Below are 19059 nucleotides of genomic sequence, written 5' to 3'. Positions count from 1 at the left end.
CTCCTGTGGTCCTTTCTCTCTCTCTCTCCGGTCCTCTCCCTCTCTCTCTCCTGTCCTCTCCTGTGGTCCTTTCCCTCTCTCTCTCTCCGGTCCTCTCCCTCTCTCTCTCTCTCTCCTGTCCTCTCTCTCTCTCTCTCTCTCCTGTCCTCTCCTGTGGTCCTTTCCCTCCCTCTCTCTCTCTCCTGTCCTCTCCTGTGGTCCTTTCTCTCTCTCTCTCTCGGTCCTCTCCCTCTCTCTCTCCTGTCCTCTCTCTCTCTCTCTCTCCTGTCCTCTCCTGTGGTCCTTTCCCTCTCTCTCTCTCCGGTCCTCTCCCTCTCTCTCTCCTGTCCTCTCTCTCTCTCTCTCTCTCTCCTGTCCTCTCCTGTGGTCCTTTCCCTCTTTCTGTTTACCTTTTTCCATCTGTGTGATTTCCGGAAGGGAAATCCTGTCTCTGAGCACATCCCTGTGTCCTATCTCTCTCTCTCTTTGTCTGTCCATCTGTCTGTCTCACCATATCTCTCTTTCTGTCAGAATGACGATTAGTCGGTCCATCTGTCAGAGTGATCGCGGGCACACACACACACACACACACACACACACACACACACACACACACACACACACACACACACACACACACCCTGACTGCTGTGTGTCATCCCCAATCAGTGGCGGGTCAGTGTGGCCTTTAACAGAACGGTGGCTGGCTGGCGTCTGGCCCGCCGGGGGAAGCAAGGAGCCACCAGAGCATGAGCTCCTCTCATTACTTTAAATGACAGAGGTGTAATCAGAATTCACTGGCCATCCTCTCCTCCCTCCATTTCCTGACAGAGCAGGATAAGGCTGGCCCCTGCACAGCACAAAGCCAGACCGGGACTGGACCTAGACTCAGATCTAGTCCCGTACTTTCTTTACATTAGAGAGGTATAATCAGGATTTAGTGGACATCTTACAGGACAGAGACAGTCAGCCCAGTTGTAGACCCAGGTTCAACCTGAGACCGAGCTCTATACCCTACTGCCAGATCAGCCCACGCCCCATCTGTACACCCTAGCCCCAGACCCAGGCATTTGTATTCCAAAACGGTCTTATTTTTTCTTTCTTTCTGATGTCTCTGCTCAGTTTGGACTTGGCTATATTTAACCAAATGTATGCAGGGAGGGAAATTGAGTTGGTCTTTTTGGACAAGATAAATGTCTTTAGGTCGCAGGTTAGATTTACTCTCTCTGGAGTCAGGAGGAGACAGAGATTGAACTTTACCAGTCCTCCTTGAGAACTTCACTTCTTTCTCTCTTTATCATTTAGAGTTTCCGGTGTTGAGTTGATATCTCCATTTCCTTGATCCTACAGTAAATGACCTGTAAATACTTCAGCAATAAGGCCCGAGGTGGGTGTGGTGTATGGCCAATATACCACGGCTAAGGGCTGTTCTTACGCACGACGCAATGCGGAGTGCTTGGATACATGTTTTTCTGATATACCACGTCTTTCAGCCAATCAGCATTCAGGGCTCGAACCACCTAGTTTATAATGATAAATTAACCATACTTTGCAAGGTATATACATTTTATTACTGTGAAATTAGCCTAGCGGTTAAGAGCGTTTGGCCAGTAACCAAAAGGTCCCTGGTTCGAATCCCTGAGCCGACTAGATAAAAATCTGTCGATGTGCCCTTGAGCAAGGCACTTAAACCCGAACTGCACCTATAAGTCTCTATAGATAAGAACATCTGATAAATGACGACCATGTATTTGTAATATGTTTTTCCCAATTTTAACATATCGCTCATTAACTCAACACCTAGACACACGCGTACACTTAAACACACACTTATACTTGTCTCTGCTACCGCACGGCAAGCGGTAACGGAGCGCCAGGTCTGGTACCGAAAGGCTCCTTAACAGCTTCTACCCCCAAGCCATAAGACTGCTGAAGAATGAATAAAATGGCCACTGGACTATTTACATTGACCCCCCTCTTTGTACACTGCTGCTACTTGCTGTTTCTTATCTATGCAAAGTCACTTCACCCCTACCTACATGTACAAATGACCTGGACTAACCTGTACCCCCGCACACTGACTCGGTTATCCCCTGTATCCCATGTATATAGCCTCGTTTTTCTTTTTGGGGTTTACTTTTTATTCTTTTATTTTTTTAACTTGAATTTATTTGGTATATTTTCTTAATTCTTCTTGAACTACATTGTTGGTTAAGGGCTTGTAAAGTAAGCATTTCACGGTAAGGTCTACACTGTTGGTTAAGGGCTTGTAAAGTAAGCATTTCATGGTAAGGTCTACACCTGTTGGTTAAGGGCTTGTAAAGGAAGCATTTCACTGTAAGGTCTACACTGTTGGTTAAGGGCTTGTAAAGTAAGCATTTCACAGTAAGGTCTACACTGTTGGTTAAGGGCTTGTAAGTAAGCATTTCACAGTAAGGTCTACACCTGTTGGTTAAGGGCTTGTAAGTAAGCATTTCACAGTAAGGTCTACACCTGTTGGTTAAGGGCTTGTAAAGTAAGCATTTCACGGTAAGGTCTACACCTGTTGGTTAAGGGCTTGTAAAGTAAGCATTTCACAGTAAGGTCTACACCTGTTGGTTAAGGGCTTGTAAAGTAAGCATTTCACGGTAAGGTCTACACCTGTTGGTTAAGGGCTTGTAAAGTAAGCATTTCACGGTAAGGTCTACACCTGTTGGTTAAGGGCTTGTAAAGTAAGCATTTCACAGTAAGGTCTACACCTGTTGGTTAAGGGCTTGTAAAGTAAGCATTTCACAGTAAGGTCTACACCTGTTGGTTAAGGGCTTGTAAAGTAAGCATTTCACGGTAAGGTCTACACCTGTTGGTTAAGGGCTTGTAAAGTAAGCATTTCACTGTAAGGTCTACACCTGTTGGTTAAGGGCTTGTAAAGTAAGCATTTCACAGTAAGGTCTACACTGTTGGTTAAGGGCTTGTAAGTAAGCATTTCACAGTAAGGTCTACACCTGTTGGTTAAGGGCTTGTAAGTAAGCATTTCACAGTAAGGTCTACACCTGTTGGTTAAGGGCTTGTAAAGTAAGCATTTCACGGTAAGGTCTACACCTGTTGTCTTCAGCGCATGTGACAGTTTGATTTACACACACACACACGTACGTCTCCATATAGGTTTGAATCAACACTAAGCAAAATCTGTAGTTTCTGCACTCATTGTAATTAGAGACCAAGGTTTTCTCCCGGGAGTGAGTCTCTTACCTTCTAAGAGTCCCTGTGTGGTAATTAATCTGGTACCCTATTCTCTATATAGTGCAATACTTTTGACCAGAGCCCTAATGATGCCCCCTATGGATCCTGGTCAAAAGTAGCACACTAAATAGGGAATAGCATGCCATTTGGGACACAGCTCATTGACTGTGGTTAAATACGTCTGATGTCCACGTAATGTCCATGCTTTGTCATTCAAATGTTTCTCATTACCATTAGTCTCTGACGGTGTTTCTCTCTGTCCTCGTCATGAATACCGAACAGAAGCCCTTATCAAATGTTTCTCATTACCATTAGTCTCTGACGGTGTTTCTCTCTGTCCTCGTCATGAATACCGAACAGAAGCCCTTATCAAATGTTTCTCATTACCATTAGTCTCTGACGGTGTTTCTCTCTGTCCTCGTCATGAATACCGAACAGAAGCCCTTATCAAATGTTTCTCATTACCATTAGTCTCTGACGGTGTTTCTCTCTGTCCTCGTCATGAATACCGAACAGAAGCCCTTATCAAATGTTTCTCATTACCATTAGTCTCTGACGGTGTTTCTCTCTGTCCTCGTCATGAATACCGAACAGAAGCCCTTATCAAATGTTTCTCATTACCATTAGTCTCTGACGGTGTTTCTCTCTGTCCTCGTCATGAATACCGAACAGAAGCCCTTATCAAATGTTTCTCATTACCATTAGTCTCTGACGGTGTTTCTCTCTGTCCTCGTCATGAATACCGAACAGAAGCCCTTATCAAATGTTTCTCATTACCATTAGTCTCTGACGGTGTTTCTCTCTGTCCTCGTCATGAATACCGAACAGAAGCCCTTATCAAATGTTTCTCATTACCATTAGTCTCTGACGGTGTTTCTCTCTGTCCTCGTCATGAATACCGAACAGAAGCCCTTATCAAATGTTTCTCATTACCATTAGTCTCTGACGGTGTTTCTCTCTGTCCTCGTCATGAATACCGAACAGAAGCCCTTATCAAATGTTTCTCATTACCATTAGTCTCTGACGGTGTTTCTCTCTGTCCTCGTCATGAATACCGAACAGAAGCCCTTATCAAATGTTTCTCATTACCATTAGTCTCTGACGGTGTTTCTCTCTGTCCTCGTCATGAATACCGAACAGAAGCCCTTATCAAATGTTTCTCATTACCATTAGTCTCTGACGGTGTTTCTCTCTGTCCTCGTCATGAATACCGAACAGAAGCCCTTATCAAATGTTTCTCATTACCATTAGTCTCTGACGGTGTTTCTCTCTGTCCTCGTCATGAATACCGAACAGAAGCCCTTATCAAATGTTTCTCATTACCATTAGTCTCTGACGGTGTTTCTCTCTGTCCTCGTCATGAATACCGAACAGAAGCCCTTATCAAATGGGCTTGTTCTTGACCAACCTTCACATTGTTAGACTCCAGAGTCCCACTCTTGTCACATTGAACTGTATTTATCTCTAATCGGGGGGCTAAATGTCTTATGCCTCACATTCAAATGGGATGTGGAAGTAGGGGAGAATGCTGGGGGAGAATTTATATTTGAGAAGGCTGTGGTGCTGTAGTAGTTTGAAAGGGCTATCGGGACATGAGAGCAGAGAGAGACAGTTTTGGGTGAACACTTCTCCTGTTGTATGAGTTGTTGTGATGGTTTGATTGGATCTCTTGTCAGTGGAATGTGTGTAATTTTGTTCTGCTTTCATGTCAGTGTGTTGTCTCCTGCAGCAGACTAATGATCGAGACTGAGGGAAAGTGTACAACATAGGGAGAGCAAAAGACACACAGAGAGAGAGAGAGAGAGAGAGCACAGTACATTAGGTGTGAGGGGAGAGAAATGAGTAAGATTTGTCTTCCTCTTGAAATCCTCTGTTGGCTTGCGTGTATGTGTCAGACCTGGGTTCAAATACTATTTAGGGTATTTTAATTACCTTCAAAGACATTTGAAAGTCTTAATTTATTTTTAATTTTTAGAACAAGTGTTTGAATATGGTAATGTATTAGGACATACATTTGGAAAATATTGGCATATATTTTAAAATAGTCATACATAGTATTTATCCAAATATTTATATAATCTCATTAAACGTGTTTTTTTTATCAACAGGGTGTCATGCTGAGACCAACGTGTCTTTCTCAGATGAGCCCTGCATGAAACCCAAGTTTACATACACCTTAGCCAAATACATTTAAACTCCAAAATAGTTACCAGAATATAGATTTCAGTAGAAAATCACAATATCAAACAATTACTCCAATCAGAATTGGATCAGGCAGAGCCGCAGGGCACAGTTTACATTCTGAGTAAATTGCCTATATTCCTATTTGCTATAACACATTTCAATAAATAGGTTTTATTTATAGAAAGCAAGAGAACAATGTAGACAGAGCTAAGAGTCTCACCAAAGCAGCACAAACTATCCGGTCGGAGAATCTCGTTTTGATATGAATATGACGTGGCCTATCAAGCCACTCTTTCAGTTTAATTCATGCTAGATTTCCCCTGCCACACTTATTCATGATCAAGCAATGAATTAATCTAACAGAGTTCTACGGTATCTCAGAGTGTGTTGTTTTTGATTAACCCAAAAACATTGAAGGCCTATGGTAATAATGAGAGAGAGAGAGAAGAAACAATAGCAGAAAAGAAAAATCAAATGAGAAATTTGAACAAACCTTCTAGTTGAGAAAAGCATTATAGAGCAGAAATGATGCATGCGAGGCCCCCTCCCCCCTCAAAATCTTTGCTATTGCGAACCAAACAGCCAAAATCCTAATCCTACTAACTAAAATATCAGAAACGCATTAAGACAAATTAAAGTTATGAGGAGTATTTTCCAAACTTTTCTAGTGTTTTAGTGTCCTAACGTTGCAGCTTTTAAATGGGAATGATTATGAAAGTCGGAGTCTACGCTATTCTCATTCACAGATTTATTTTTGAATGACAAATATTTTAGGCCACAAGAAGTGAAATTGAGCAAACAATACCAAGATTGAAAAATCCAATGAGGAGTCAAAAAGTTAGGCTACAGCTGAGGACAGAGAGAGAGATTTAATCAAATAAAAAATGGATTCAAATTGTTTGTACATTATTTTGGATGGCCACTAGGGGGTGTGGGGGGGTGATCAGAGTTTATGGCAGGGTGTCAAACATCCCATGGAGGGCCTAGTGTCTACTGGTTATAGTTTTTTCCTTTCAATCCAGACTTAGACAACCAGGCAGGGGAGTTCCTTACTAATCAGTGACCTTAATTCATCAATCAAGTATAGCGGACGAGCCAAAACCCGCAGACGCTCGGCCCAACCGTGGAACCAGTTTGACACGTGGTCTATGGACAAGCACAGAAAATGATTTCACATCCCTCCTATGTACTTCACCCATTTTCAGTCACTCTTTTGGCCGATGGTGTTACGGACCTTTTTTTGTTTTGTGACTTTAGCTTTCGGAAAAGTCCAAAAAAAGATGTCCTACTTGTCCAAGGACAAGTGGCTAAAAAAAAAGTTCAATGTCAAGCCCTGGTTGTTGAAATGAAAACAGATGTACTAGGAGTTGACTGCTCTTCCGAGGAGCCAAGTGGAGGCCGGGAGAGGGAAATGGCAGTCATGCTGGACTGACTGCCCAGGGTCAATTAAATCGAGGAATGTTCAAATAAGAAGCCTGCCGAAATAAAAGTGTGAGTATAGATGTGTTTGTGTGAGCATGAGTTGGTGCGGATTGATTTCCACCTCTGTGTAATGAGATCCATTAGGGCTGCTCCAAGGGAGATGTAAAACAGCACCACTCTGCCAGCTCTCTGCAAGCTGATTAAACCTGACACAGGACATGGCTCCAAGGGGGTCGTTTTGGGAAAATAGCACAGTGTAACAACAGTCCTACAAACCCCCAGAGTGACTTGAAAATAACCACCTAACCACCATTCAACACTGGAATTTACACCTTGAAAAGACTATACCTTTCAGAGAGCAGAGAACAGCCGGGTACAAGAAAGACCAAAGAGAGAAAAAGGGGAACAGAAAGGTAGAGGACAGGGAAGCCGGTGGAGAAAAGGGAAGAGAAGAAGGCCTCAGATGCAACAGCTGTGGCGAAGAGAGAGATCAGTGGCCTTGCTACATTCCCTTCCTTCAGAGACACATAGCAGCCTTCGTCTCTTCCTCATGGTTCACCAGCCAGGTTGTATTTGATCCTATCGACCACTGCGTAGTGTTTCCCCCACCACACTCACGGATGTGTTAAGGTGTGTGTGAGCCAGGGCTGGACGTGTACCACTGAGAGATGGCCTGCCCAGATTGGTGCTACTTGGTGGCCCGGGGCCCTGATGTTCAGACATGCTGCTGAAGCACACCTCTGGCTCTCCTCTGGCTCTCCTCTGGCTCCTCAGCCATATGGCTCTGCTCTGCTCTGTCAGGTGACAGAAAGGAAGGAGCTAGCCTAGCGCCACAGGGACATGACAGAACGCGACCAGCCTGCCAGCCCTGCCTGACATAACGTCTGTGGGCACGAGGGACAGACTGGACGCGACAGAGAAAGACGGGAGGGGAAGGAGGGCGTGGAGGGGGGGTGTGTGAGCGAAAACTAAACTGGCCCTGACTCGTGATGCCATCAGCCATGAACTTGAGCAATGACACATTGTGGTCATACAGCTGAATAGCCACATCATGCTGGAACAACAACCACAGTCCCTGCCCAGACTGTACGCTATATGAAGAGGTATTCTCTAATTACCCCTGTGATTATATTAGATGCTAATGATGCTGCATTTATAGGGCTTTTCAAGGTGCTTTACGTGTTAACGGTGTAATGGTGAACTGACCTCACCTTGCATTGTCCTTTGCAGGGATGCTGATAAAATTGCTGATCAAATGTGTGATATGTGAAACTGATCTCCACCTAATGATGATGATGATGATGATACAGAAACTGATCTGATTTGTTGTGTTATACGGACTTACACCAGAGTCTTGTATTACCTGGTACCTTAGCTGATACAGCCCATTTGACCACCAGGCACTGAGAGGAGGGGAGGGGTGAGGAGAGGAGGGGGAGTCATGCTGATCTCACCCAAGTGTCTGATTGCATTAATGCTTCGTCCCGTCCTACCCTGTGACTCGTCTGCTCTGTCAGCGGCTCCGGTCCGTCCTTCAGTCTCTCCCTGCCTGCCCTTCAGCCCAAACACTGCCAGCTCACCTGCCTTTATCTCCCTCAAACAGACGGCAAAGGAGAGAGAGCAGAGTAGAGCGAAAAGCACAGACACTGAGCAGGGAAAGAGAGAGAATACAGGGAGACGGAATAGAGAGAGAACCGAGGGGAATAGAGAGAGCGAGAGAGCACAGCCCTGCCTGGACCCTCCACTACCCCTCACTTGCCTCTCAAATCAACAGGGGTGGAGAGAGAACAGTTTGGCATGATTCCTCGAACCTTTTCTCTGCCTCTGTGTAGAGCTAGGGTCCATACAGTGCAGTAACCTATATAGCAGAGAGCATAGTCTAGGCTCTGACCAGTCCCTGTACAATTTAGCGGAGGAGTGAACGTTCAACCTCCTCCAATAGGCCCTGATATATCCCTGACGAATCACTAACACATTCTGGTGAACGACCCGTCTCGGGTCAAAGCAACCACCCTGGTTCTTTTAATACAGGGTTAGGCAACCCTGGTGCTGCAGTGCCACAGGCACTCCGTGTTTTTGATTGAACTGATCTGGAAGACCAGGTGTGTTGGATTTAGGCAATCACTGAACTGATCAGTTAGCTCAGCTGGTCGGGTGTGGTGCCTAGTTGGAACAAAATCCTACAGCACCTGCAGCACTCCAGGAACAGGGTTGCCTAGCCATATTCTAATATGATATCTGTCCACAGTGTACCATCTTATCCATACAGCTCAGACCAGAGAGGCAGTGGGAGCCAATGGGTCCTGTCCTCCCTGTAGCAGTTCCTTGCTTCCTCTCTCCCTGTTATTAACGGCCTGTATGATTACGGGGGAGGAGAAGTGGAAGGGTGGAGGGCTACCCTCTGTACCCTCTCATTGAATATCTGACTTTAGACTATATATTCCTCTCATACTTCCACAGAGTATTTCAAAGAATGTTCACTTGAGTTCAGATGGTACAACTGATCGTCGCCTTTTTATACGCCCACTGAGGCAGTTGAGTATGTTTGAGATCATATGATTGGCTCAGATTCTGTAATGTAAAAGAGGTCATTCAGGCTTGGTAAATCCAAGGACAGAGAGTTGTATGATAGTTGATATGCCAGGACGATAGCTGGAAGGCAAGACGTTGATCTGCTGACACGTCAGCCGTGCTACTTTTGTACAGGTTTGACAAGAACATCGCATGCCACTCAGACGTTCATTCCTTTAAGGTGAAGAGGGTATAGGGTTGTAACTGAATATGAAGAGTACGTTTTTCACTTCTGACTGAGACCGGGGTTTGCATGTTAGCCTAACAGTGTGTGGGACTGTGCGTGCTTCCTTCCTTCCTCCTTTCCTTCCGCGTGTGCGTGTGTGTGTGTTGGAAAGCCAGGGCGGTCCCTCATCTCCTCTTTGTCCTCCCCTTCTCTCTCAGGGCCTAACCTCCTCTCCACACGGCAGCAGTAATACACATCTCTCCATCCTCTCCTCCTCTGTGTGGGGCAGTGTTTCTCTAAAAGACTGAGACTGATGTCTGATGTGAGACTATTGCAGCAGTAATACACATCTCTCCATCCTCTCCTCCTCTGTGTGGGGCTGTGTTTCTCTAAAAGACTGAGACTGATGTCTGATGTGAGACTATTACAGCCCCCCGTGTTCTCCTTTTCTCTGTTCCTTTCCCCTTCTCTCTCCCTCTCTCTTCTCTCCCTCTCTTTTCTCTCTCTCTCTTTCTCTCCCCACTCTCTCTCTCTCTCTCCCTCTCTTTTCTCTCTCTCCTCTCCCTCTTCTCTCTCTCTTTTCTCTCTCCCTCTCTCTTTTCTCTCTCTTTTTTCTCTCTCCCTCTCTCTTTTCTCTCTCCCTCTCTCTTTTCTCTCCCCCTCTCTGGGCTTTGTTTATGTTTGACAGACTGATGCTGGACGCGGCAGCTCGTCCCCCTCTCTTCTCTCTGGAAACACACTCCCCGTGGATGGATGGCCAGTGTTGGAGCCTTAGAAAGGAGTCGATGCCAACGTGTTCACTCACTGTAGCGTTTAGGGATCAGTCGATCATGCCAACGTGTTCACTCACTGTAGCGTTTAGGGATCAGTCGATCATGCCAACGTGTTTACTCACTGTAGCGTTTAGGGATCAGTCGATCATGCCAACGTGTTCACTCACTGTAGCGTTTAGGATCAGTCGATCATGCCAACGTGTTTACTCACTGTAGCGTTTAGGGATCAGTCGATCATGCCAACGTGTTCACTCACTGTAGCGTTTAGGGATCAGTCGATCATGCCAACGTGTTCACTCACTGTAGCGTTTAGGGATCAGTCGATCATGCCAACGTGTTCACTCACTGTAGCGTTTAGGGATCAGTCGATCATGCCAACGTGTTCACTCACTGTAGCGTTTAGGGATCAGTCGATCATGCCAACGTGTTCACTCACTGTAGCGTTTAGGGATCAGTCGATCATGCCAACGTGTTCACTCACTGTAGCGTTTAGGGATCAGTCGATCATGCCAACGTGTTCACTCACTGTAGCGTTTAGGGATCAGTCGATCATGCCAACGTGTTCACTCACTGTAGCGTTTAGGGATCAGTCGATCATGCCAACGTGTTCACTCACTGTAGCGTTTAGGGATCAGTCGATCATGCCAACGTGTTCACTCACTGTAGCGTTTAGGGATCAGTCGATCATGCCAACGTGTTCACTCACTGTAGCGTTTAGGGATCAGTCGATCATGCCAACGTGTTCACTCACTGTAGCGTTTAGGGATCAGTCGATCATGCCAACGTGTTCACTCACTGTAGCGTTTAGGGATCAGTCGATCATGCCAACGTGTTCACTCACTGTAGCGTTTAGGGATCAGTCGATCATGCCAACGTGTTCACTCACCGTAGCGTTTAGGGATCAGTCGATCATGCCAACGTGTTCACTCACCATGCGGTATGCTGCGTTGGGGTCACTGCTGTCTGTCATCAGCTGCCTGACCTGTGCTGTCGTGGTGGTTGAGCTCGCACGTTTTGTTTTGTGCTTTTTAAGAACGGGTTGATAGATGCGTGTTGATCTTAGATGTGTGGGTAGTAACATGTCATATGCTACGAGGAGTTTGTCAAGAACAGGAAGATGGCGTCCTTGTGCAGTGCATAATGGAGGATATGTACCAATGGAAATTGTCTAAACGAGGCAAGAGCTATCCGCATTTGTAATCCTACTTTTAAGCAGAGAGTCCTGCGATGCCCTGTGTTCCCCTGCTCCGTCACGGCCCGCCCCACCACCCTATCTCCCAGGCCCTTTAAACAGAACCAGGTATATGGAGATGAGTGTGTTTACAATTCAAATGAACGCGCTGAGGCGGTAGTGCACAGGGTGTGCTCTAGATAAACGAGGAGGAGGAGGAAACGGTCACCTTCCACCCAGGAGAGTGGGACGGGAACAAAAACCTGGTTTAAGCCAAAAGGGGAGGTCGTTTCTCATGCATTTAGCCTACCGCGGCTAATGACATCCTTCTATAGTCACTTTTCATTTTCTACTTGAGTTGATGTTACAGGTGACATTGGTCAGTGAGAGAGACACCGTTTTCCAGAAGTGTCGGGAGATGCAGACCGCTATGGAGGTTTCTGTCCAGTAGTTATGATGGTCTGCTCCATCAGTCGGACCGTTAGGTGATTAGGTAGTGTGGCGTGAGATGACTCTTGTGGTGAAGGTGTGTCTGTCTGTGTGTGTGTGTTAGAGCTGGGCAATATGGACAAAAATCCGTATCGCAATACATTCCCTGAATTGATACGATAAACGGAACAATGCTTAAAATGTGCACCACAATAAATCTATTCATTAAATATCTTTTAAACTACTGCTACTAGTTTGGTGGTTGTAGCCATCAGTTGTCTCATTAACTATCAACCATATCACCAAACGTACTTCATTTCAAGGCTACCTATCGTAATGGACGATGTCAGCAAAATGCTTGCGATAGCCAATCGGTGTGGTCGGCGTCAGAACTTTGGTTTATCGTCCCCAGCGCTAGTGTGTCTGCCTGATTTGGGACATGGGACACCAGGTGACTTAACGCTCTAGCCACTTAGTTCTGATCTGGATGCTGAGCTCTCCCTAACCTATTATTGATCGTCTCTCTGAGGCCCCGGGATTCCCCCCTTTGACTCGGTACCTAATAAAGAGACGTCTCTAGTCTGTGGAACGTCCCCTCCCCACCCCTGGCTGGCCCCCCTCCCCTCATTATGAAATGAACTGAATCCCCTCCACTCAGGAGCCAAAAGGCAGAACCGTCGCCGGGCGTAGTGTTTGTATTTGTTATAGCAACAATCAGGAGCTTCGCTCTAATTAGCGACGCCGTATTAAACCACAGCCCCGTTTTGTTATCGTGACACGAAAGCGTGTGATTTCTACCGTCACGCTAACGTTCACCGGAAGCTACAATCTACCTGCAATATTAAAGCTGATCTAGCCCCTAAAAAGAGAAGAGAAAAAACCCCCAGATGTTTCTCTCTCTCTCCATAAGGTTTGGAAATGTTTCCTCTGATCTCTCTCTCTCTCTCTGTTCTGTGTGAATACAGAATGCATTCAGGGCTCATCAGCACGGAAGTTGCTGAAGGTGAGTTTATTTATGCAAACGAAGGAGAGAAACCGCACGGTTCCGGCACTCTGAATCATGTACCTGTAAGACTCGATTGGTTCGATTGTTGAGGCAGAAGTATGAATAGAATTATAGAAAAAGAAGTTTGAGTGTGTCTATGAAGAAAATAATTATCTTTCCTATGTTAGAAGGTATTGTTACTATTATTCCGTGTGTGTGTGTGTGTGTGTGTGTGTGTGTGTGTGCGCGAGTTTGTGCGTGTGTGTGTATGACTGTGCGTACGTGCATGTGATTACATGTCCATTGCTGAGCTTCGTGTTGATCTGACATCAAGTCTCTGCCGTGAGGATTTAACCTGCAGTCACCCCTCTGTTCTCTCTGCCTCTCCTCTGAGCTCCTCTCATCTCCTCCAGACCTCTCAATCCCACCGACACACAACCTATTGATCCACACAGGCCCATAGAGCTTGGCTCTCCTCTACCGTCTTAGCAGCACTATGCATATTGCTATATTGTTTACCGTAAAATCATCTCAAATATGCATCCATCCATTGGCATCAACAAATTATATTTGTTTGTTGTGCTTTGAAGAGTTTTGTAAGTGAGAGTATGAAGGAGTTGTTCTTCATAGCCAGATTCTACTTTGATCATGGACGCGAGTCGCTGGTCGAGGGTTTAGAATGTAGATCATAGTCCTCAGTGCTGCAGCCCTGTGTGTGATTGAAGTGGCGTAAAGATGGATGCACTGAATGACGTGTTCCTGCTGCTGTGACAAATGCAATCACTAGGAGCACAGAGAAGGAACTGATAGCCTAGCATACAGGCAGAGTCACACTCAACTGTCATCCTGGGATATAGAGTACACACACACACACACACACGCACACACACACAAGTATATGATGCACAGTTTTCGCTGAAGCTAAGAAGGCGTGTTGTGGTGTGTCTATCAATCTCCTTATGCAATCAACTTTGCCTGACACTGAAACATGATAAGGACAACATCGGAGCTCAGTCACAGACGCAAAAAGACACGCTGTTGGTATGTCATGGGAAATGATTTAGAGGACCTATCTTTCAGGGTGCATGCTGTCAGAGTACTGGAGGTCTGGTCAAGTGGTAGAAAAAGCTCAGCAGAGAACCCATTCAGACAGGCAAGAACCCTGAAAATGGAGCTGAGGGGTAGAGGTGGATGAAGAAAGAGAGATCTAAGTAAAGAAAGAGAGGGAAAAAGAGGAGAGAGATGAGGGAAAAAGAGGAGAGAGATGAGGGACAAAGAGTGCGCTCGAGAGCGGGAGAGATAGATGGAGGGAGAGAGAATGAGGGAAGGGAGAGGGCCACGGCGTAGATGTAATCATGGGATGGAGGAGAGCAGAAGTCAGGGAGAAGTGTGGAGCTCAGCAGAATGCAGCTCAGCAGCATCGCTTGTCTTTTCCCTGACCCCTGACCTCCAACTGTGCTCCCGCTACCCAAATCTACCTAGCAGGCCGTGCGCTGCCAGTCGGCGTCGGCCGGAGTGCTAACCTCCCTACAAAACTCCACTAAACAAACAGTCCTGCTAACACTTGCCTCTTCTTTAGCATATTATAGTCTGACTTCTCGCAAACAGGATTAATGAGTTACCTTACCACTGAATTTGATTTGGTTCTGGTAGAGTACTTTTTAGGGCAGACGCTTTCAACCGCTGACTTGACTTAATTCACCCTCAACCAAGTCACTTTCCTGCTGTTTTAACTGCAGGCCTAATCATGTTAACTGTACTTAGTTGCCCACAACAAGTCTTCTAGATGTGTTCCTAGCTGAAAGCAGGTGCTTCCCTCCTCCCTGGGTGTGCAACGGAGTAAAATAATGTTCTATATTGCAGAAAGAGTGGCTCCGTAGTACTGAAACACTAATAATCATTCTCTCCCGCTCTCTGATTTCCTTCCCTAGCTATAACAGCTGTTCCTCTGTTCTACTGGCTCTAGAACAGATAAAACAATAACGAACTAATTAACTTCCAGGGGACCAGGACTCAGAACTCAGGCTATTTTCTCTCTGTAGAACGGTTCCTCTTCTCTTCTTACTTTAGCCAAGCCAACTCCTCTGATTACATGTGAGAAGTTTCATTTATTTCCTCAAGTGGTTATTCTGAGTGTTGGTTGCCTCTTATTAGGGAAGCTGTTTAGAGGTGATATATGACTGTGATTTATTCACTGTTAATGATGTTAGGCCTCTGTTGTTTATGCGGAGCATAGCTATGCCATAATTAAACTGTGGGGATGAGAGAGCGAGAGGAGTGTTCACTGTTTACCTCACCCTCCTGAGAGTGTCTGTGTGGGTGCGCATGCGAGAACGAATGTGATTTGTTGACGGGTGTGTGTTGACACATGTATGGTGAAAAATGAAGTGGATTGTGATGGGTACAGCAGGGGTGATGTGAATGCACACTTTACTCCGGGTAGCTAAAATGCAAGAAGAACTCCAAGCGAAACATTAGGAAAAGTAGCTGGCTACATTATTCTATGATAAACATGACTACTCGGGTGGCCATGCATCGTTTTCCCCCCTGTAAGCTAGTGCACTTATGTGTGGCTGCTGGCTAAATAGTCTTGCACTTCTATTTTCATTTGATGAAAAGGAAGCTAATTTCTGCCAAATGTGTATCATTCATTTATTGTGTGTGAAGAGAAACTAGTTGCACTCCCCTGATCGCTCTATTGATGCAAACACTGTAAACTTTAAACATAAAACGCAAGTGAAATGGTTTAAAAGGCAGAAAATGCATATTTCTAAACGGTAATGCGACCTCTGTACAGAGTTGTCCTTTATGTCAGGACCGAACTAAGGTAGCTTCATTGTTCAGGGATCTGATCTGGAATCATTGTCCGTGTCACTGGTTAGAGAGGACTGATTGGATGTTTCAGAGCTTATTAATAGTCTTTGATTCATACACACTGGAGGTCTTCACAGATCCACCTGTACACGAATACCCAAGACACAATCCAGGACATGAGCGGTTCCCGATCCAGAATTGTAAATAATGTAACGGGTCTGGGTCAGAGCTGAGGTGATTGTCACGGGTCTCGGGTATGTGTCATTTTAACGGACTAGTCCGGAAGAGCCCTTACAGATCCAAACATAACGGCTGCAGTAGAGAGACATTTTATCATGTATGCTGCTGCTCTTGCTTTTCACAAGAGGTGTGTGGTGCATGTAGCTTGTTGTTGGCCAATTATAAGTCATCAAAGTGGCAATATGCTCCAGTCATAAAGCCTGTGTGTGTGTGTGTGTGTGTGTGTGTGAAAAAGTTAGGAGACACTACATGACCAAACGTATGTGAACACCTGCTCGTCAAACGTCTCATTACAAAATATGGGCATTGATATGGAGTTGGTCCCCCTTTGCTGCTGTAACAGCCTCCACTCTTCTGAGAAGGCTTTCCATCAGACGTTGGAACATTGCTGCGGTTATTTGCTTCCGTGGCGTAATAGTGAGGTCGGGCACTACTGTTGGTCGATTAGCCCTGGCTCGCAGTCGGCGTTCCAATTCATCCCAAAGGTGTTCAATGAGGTTAAGGTCAGGGCTCTGTGCAAGCCAGTCAAGTTCTTCCACACCGATCTCGACAAACCATTTCTGTATGGACCTCACTTTGTACATGGTGGCATTGTCATGCTGAAACAGGAAGAGTTCTTCCCCAACTTTTGCATCAAAGTTGGAAGCACAGAATCGTGATGTAGAATCGTGATTGTAGCTTTAAGATTTCCCTGCACTGGAACTAAGGGGTGAGCCCGAACCATGAAAAACAGCCCTAGACCTTTATTCCTCCTCCACCAAACCTTGCAGTTGACACTGCATTGGGGCAGGTATTGTTCTTCTGGCATCCGCCAAAAGGGTGATTCATCACTCCAGAGAACGCATTTCCACCGCTCCAAAGTCAACGCATGGCATTTTGCATGGTGACGTTAGGCTTGTGTGTGGCTGCTGGGCCATGGAAACCCATTTCATGAAGCTCCTGATGAACAGCTATTGTGCTGGCGTTGCTTCCAGAGGCAGTTTGGAACTTGGTAGGGAGTGTTGCAACCGAGGGCAGTCAATTTTTACTCGCTACGTGTCTCAGCACTCGGCGGTCCCGTTCTGTGAGCTTGTGGCCTTCCACTTCGCGGCTGAGCAGTTTTTGCTCCTAGACATTTCTACTTCACAGCAACAGCTGTGGGGCAGCTCTAGCAGGGCACACATTTGACCAACTGACTTGTTGGAAAGGTGGCATCCTATGACGGTGCCACGTTGAATGTCACTGAGCTCTTCAGTAAGACCATTCTACATTCAATGTTTGTCTAAAGCGATTGCATGGCTGTGTGCTCGATTGTATACACCTGTCAGCAATGGTTGTGGCTGAAATAGGGGTGTCCACATCATTTTGAATATACAGTACTCACTCGGAAATGACTGGATCTGGATCCGACCAGCTCTATACAGAATGGGTCTAGTTTTCCTCGGGTCCGGGTGGGAAAGGCCCAGGTCCATTTCGTAACGAAGTGGTGAAGATCTCTAAAACACACACGCACGCGTGCACAATATATATATACACACACACACACACACACACACACACTGTTATAATGCTGTCTTTCTCCCAAGCTATACAGTAGCTTTAATGTCCTTTTGAGAGGTCCACTGACAGCTATGTAATTACGGCGGTATTGTCTGACCACCCAGCCATCATTAGTGGAAAGAAAAAGGTGTGTGTGTGTCTGCTGTGGTTATCACAATGATCAGCAGCTCTCCATGTGAATGGCTCGTGTGTGTGTGTGTTCATCAGTGTCTGACGGTAGTGTGTTTGCATACTGTAAGTGCGTGCGTTGATCATTGTTTGATAGAAATGTGTGTGTTTCAGTTTAACAAGTCTGTGTGTGTGTGTGTGTGGGCGGGTGTGTTTCAGAAACGGTGCACGTCCACATGCAGCAGTATGAAGTGGAGTATCTCCAGTTTGCCTTTCGTTGGATGAACAACCTGCTGATGAGAGAGCTGCCGTTACGCTGCACGATACGCCTCTGGGACACCTACCAGGTGACACACACACACACCACAAACACACACGTACATACGCACACATGCTGTACAAACACGCGTGCAGGAACACACACACACACACACACAAATTGTCACATTTCACTCACAGCGTGACGTGTGTGTGTGATTCAACCATTGTATTCCTTCATAAGGCCCTATCCAGCAGAGGTCATCTCTGTCAGTCCTCTCCTCTGTGGCCTGTACCTCTGGCTCTCTATCTCTCTCTCTGTCAGCAGCTCAGAGCAATGAGCCCGTGCCTCAACGCCACTGAACTATTACTAAACAAAAGCCTTGTTAACAAACCATCCTTCATCACTCCTCCCATCCCTCCCCTCAGAGTGTAGGACCTCTGAAAGCCTGCAATGGGACAGTGGTGCAGTGCTCTGGCTTGGCACTGAAGGGCCACAGTGTCTGATTTTCTGGGAACTTACCTGTCTTACTATAACCTGGCAGTTCGTCAATGACATGAATTGATCGATGACGTATCGGAGGGATTAAAAGAACTGCATTACTGACTGGTTCTGTGTAGGAGGAATGTGTATGTGTCTTGTATTGTGTGCCTTTGCCTCAGCCGTGCGTCATCTAAGGTAGCCTATTATACATGAATATGTGTATATACAGTTGAAGTGGGAAGTTTACATACACTTAGGTTGCAGTCATTAAAACTTGTTTTTCAACCACTCCACAAATTTCTTGTTAACAAACTATAGTTTTAGCAGGTCGGTTAGGACATCAACTTTGTGCATGACACTACATTTTTCCAACAATTGTTTACAGACAGATTATTTCACTTATAATTCACTGTCACAATTCCAGTGGGTCAGAAGTTTACATACACTAAGTTGACTGGGCTTTTAAACAGCTTGGAAAATTCCAGAAAATGATGTCATGGCTTTAGAAGCTTCTGATAGGCTAATTGACATCATTTGAGTCAATTGGAGGTTTATCTGAGGATGTATTTCAAGGCCTACCTACAAACTCAGTGCCTCTGCTTGACATCATGGGGAATTCAAAAGAAATCACCCAAGACTGCAGAAAAAAATTGTAGACCTCCACAAGGTTCATCCTTGGGAGCAATTTTCAAATGCCTGAAGGTGCCACGGTCATCT

The 19059-nt window shown here is 45.6% G+C and overlaps 1 protein-coding gene across 5 annotated transcripts in view; it reads left to right on the top strand.

The window, feature by feature from the left end:
- tbc1d22a (TBC1 domain family, member 22a) overlaps positions 1–19059 on the top strand; it is a 212999-nt gene that overhangs the window by 139531 nt on the left and 54409 nt on the right. For all 5 annotated transcript variants that reach the window (XR_006079204.1, XM_042300052.1, XM_042300053.1 and 2 more), the window contains one exon: positions 17820–17947. Coding sequence is in view for 4 of the 5 variants with exons in the window: in XM_042300052.1 (XP_042155986.1) it covers positions 17820–17947 (128 nt within the window). In the remaining variant the exon portion in view is untranslated. The remainder of the gene's footprint in view (positions 1–17819; positions 17948–19059) is intronic.

The sequence above is a fragment of the Oncorhynchus tshawytscha genome, linkage group LG17 (assembly GCF_018296145.1).
Source record: "Oncorhynchus tshawytscha isolate Ot180627B linkage group LG17, Otsh_v2.0, whole genome shotgun sequence".
Lineage (NCBI taxonomy): Eukaryota > Metazoa > Chordata > Actinopteri > Salmoniformes > Salmonidae > Oncorhynchus > Oncorhynchus tshawytscha.
This window is presented reverse-complemented; position numbering and strand designations above follow the sequence as displayed.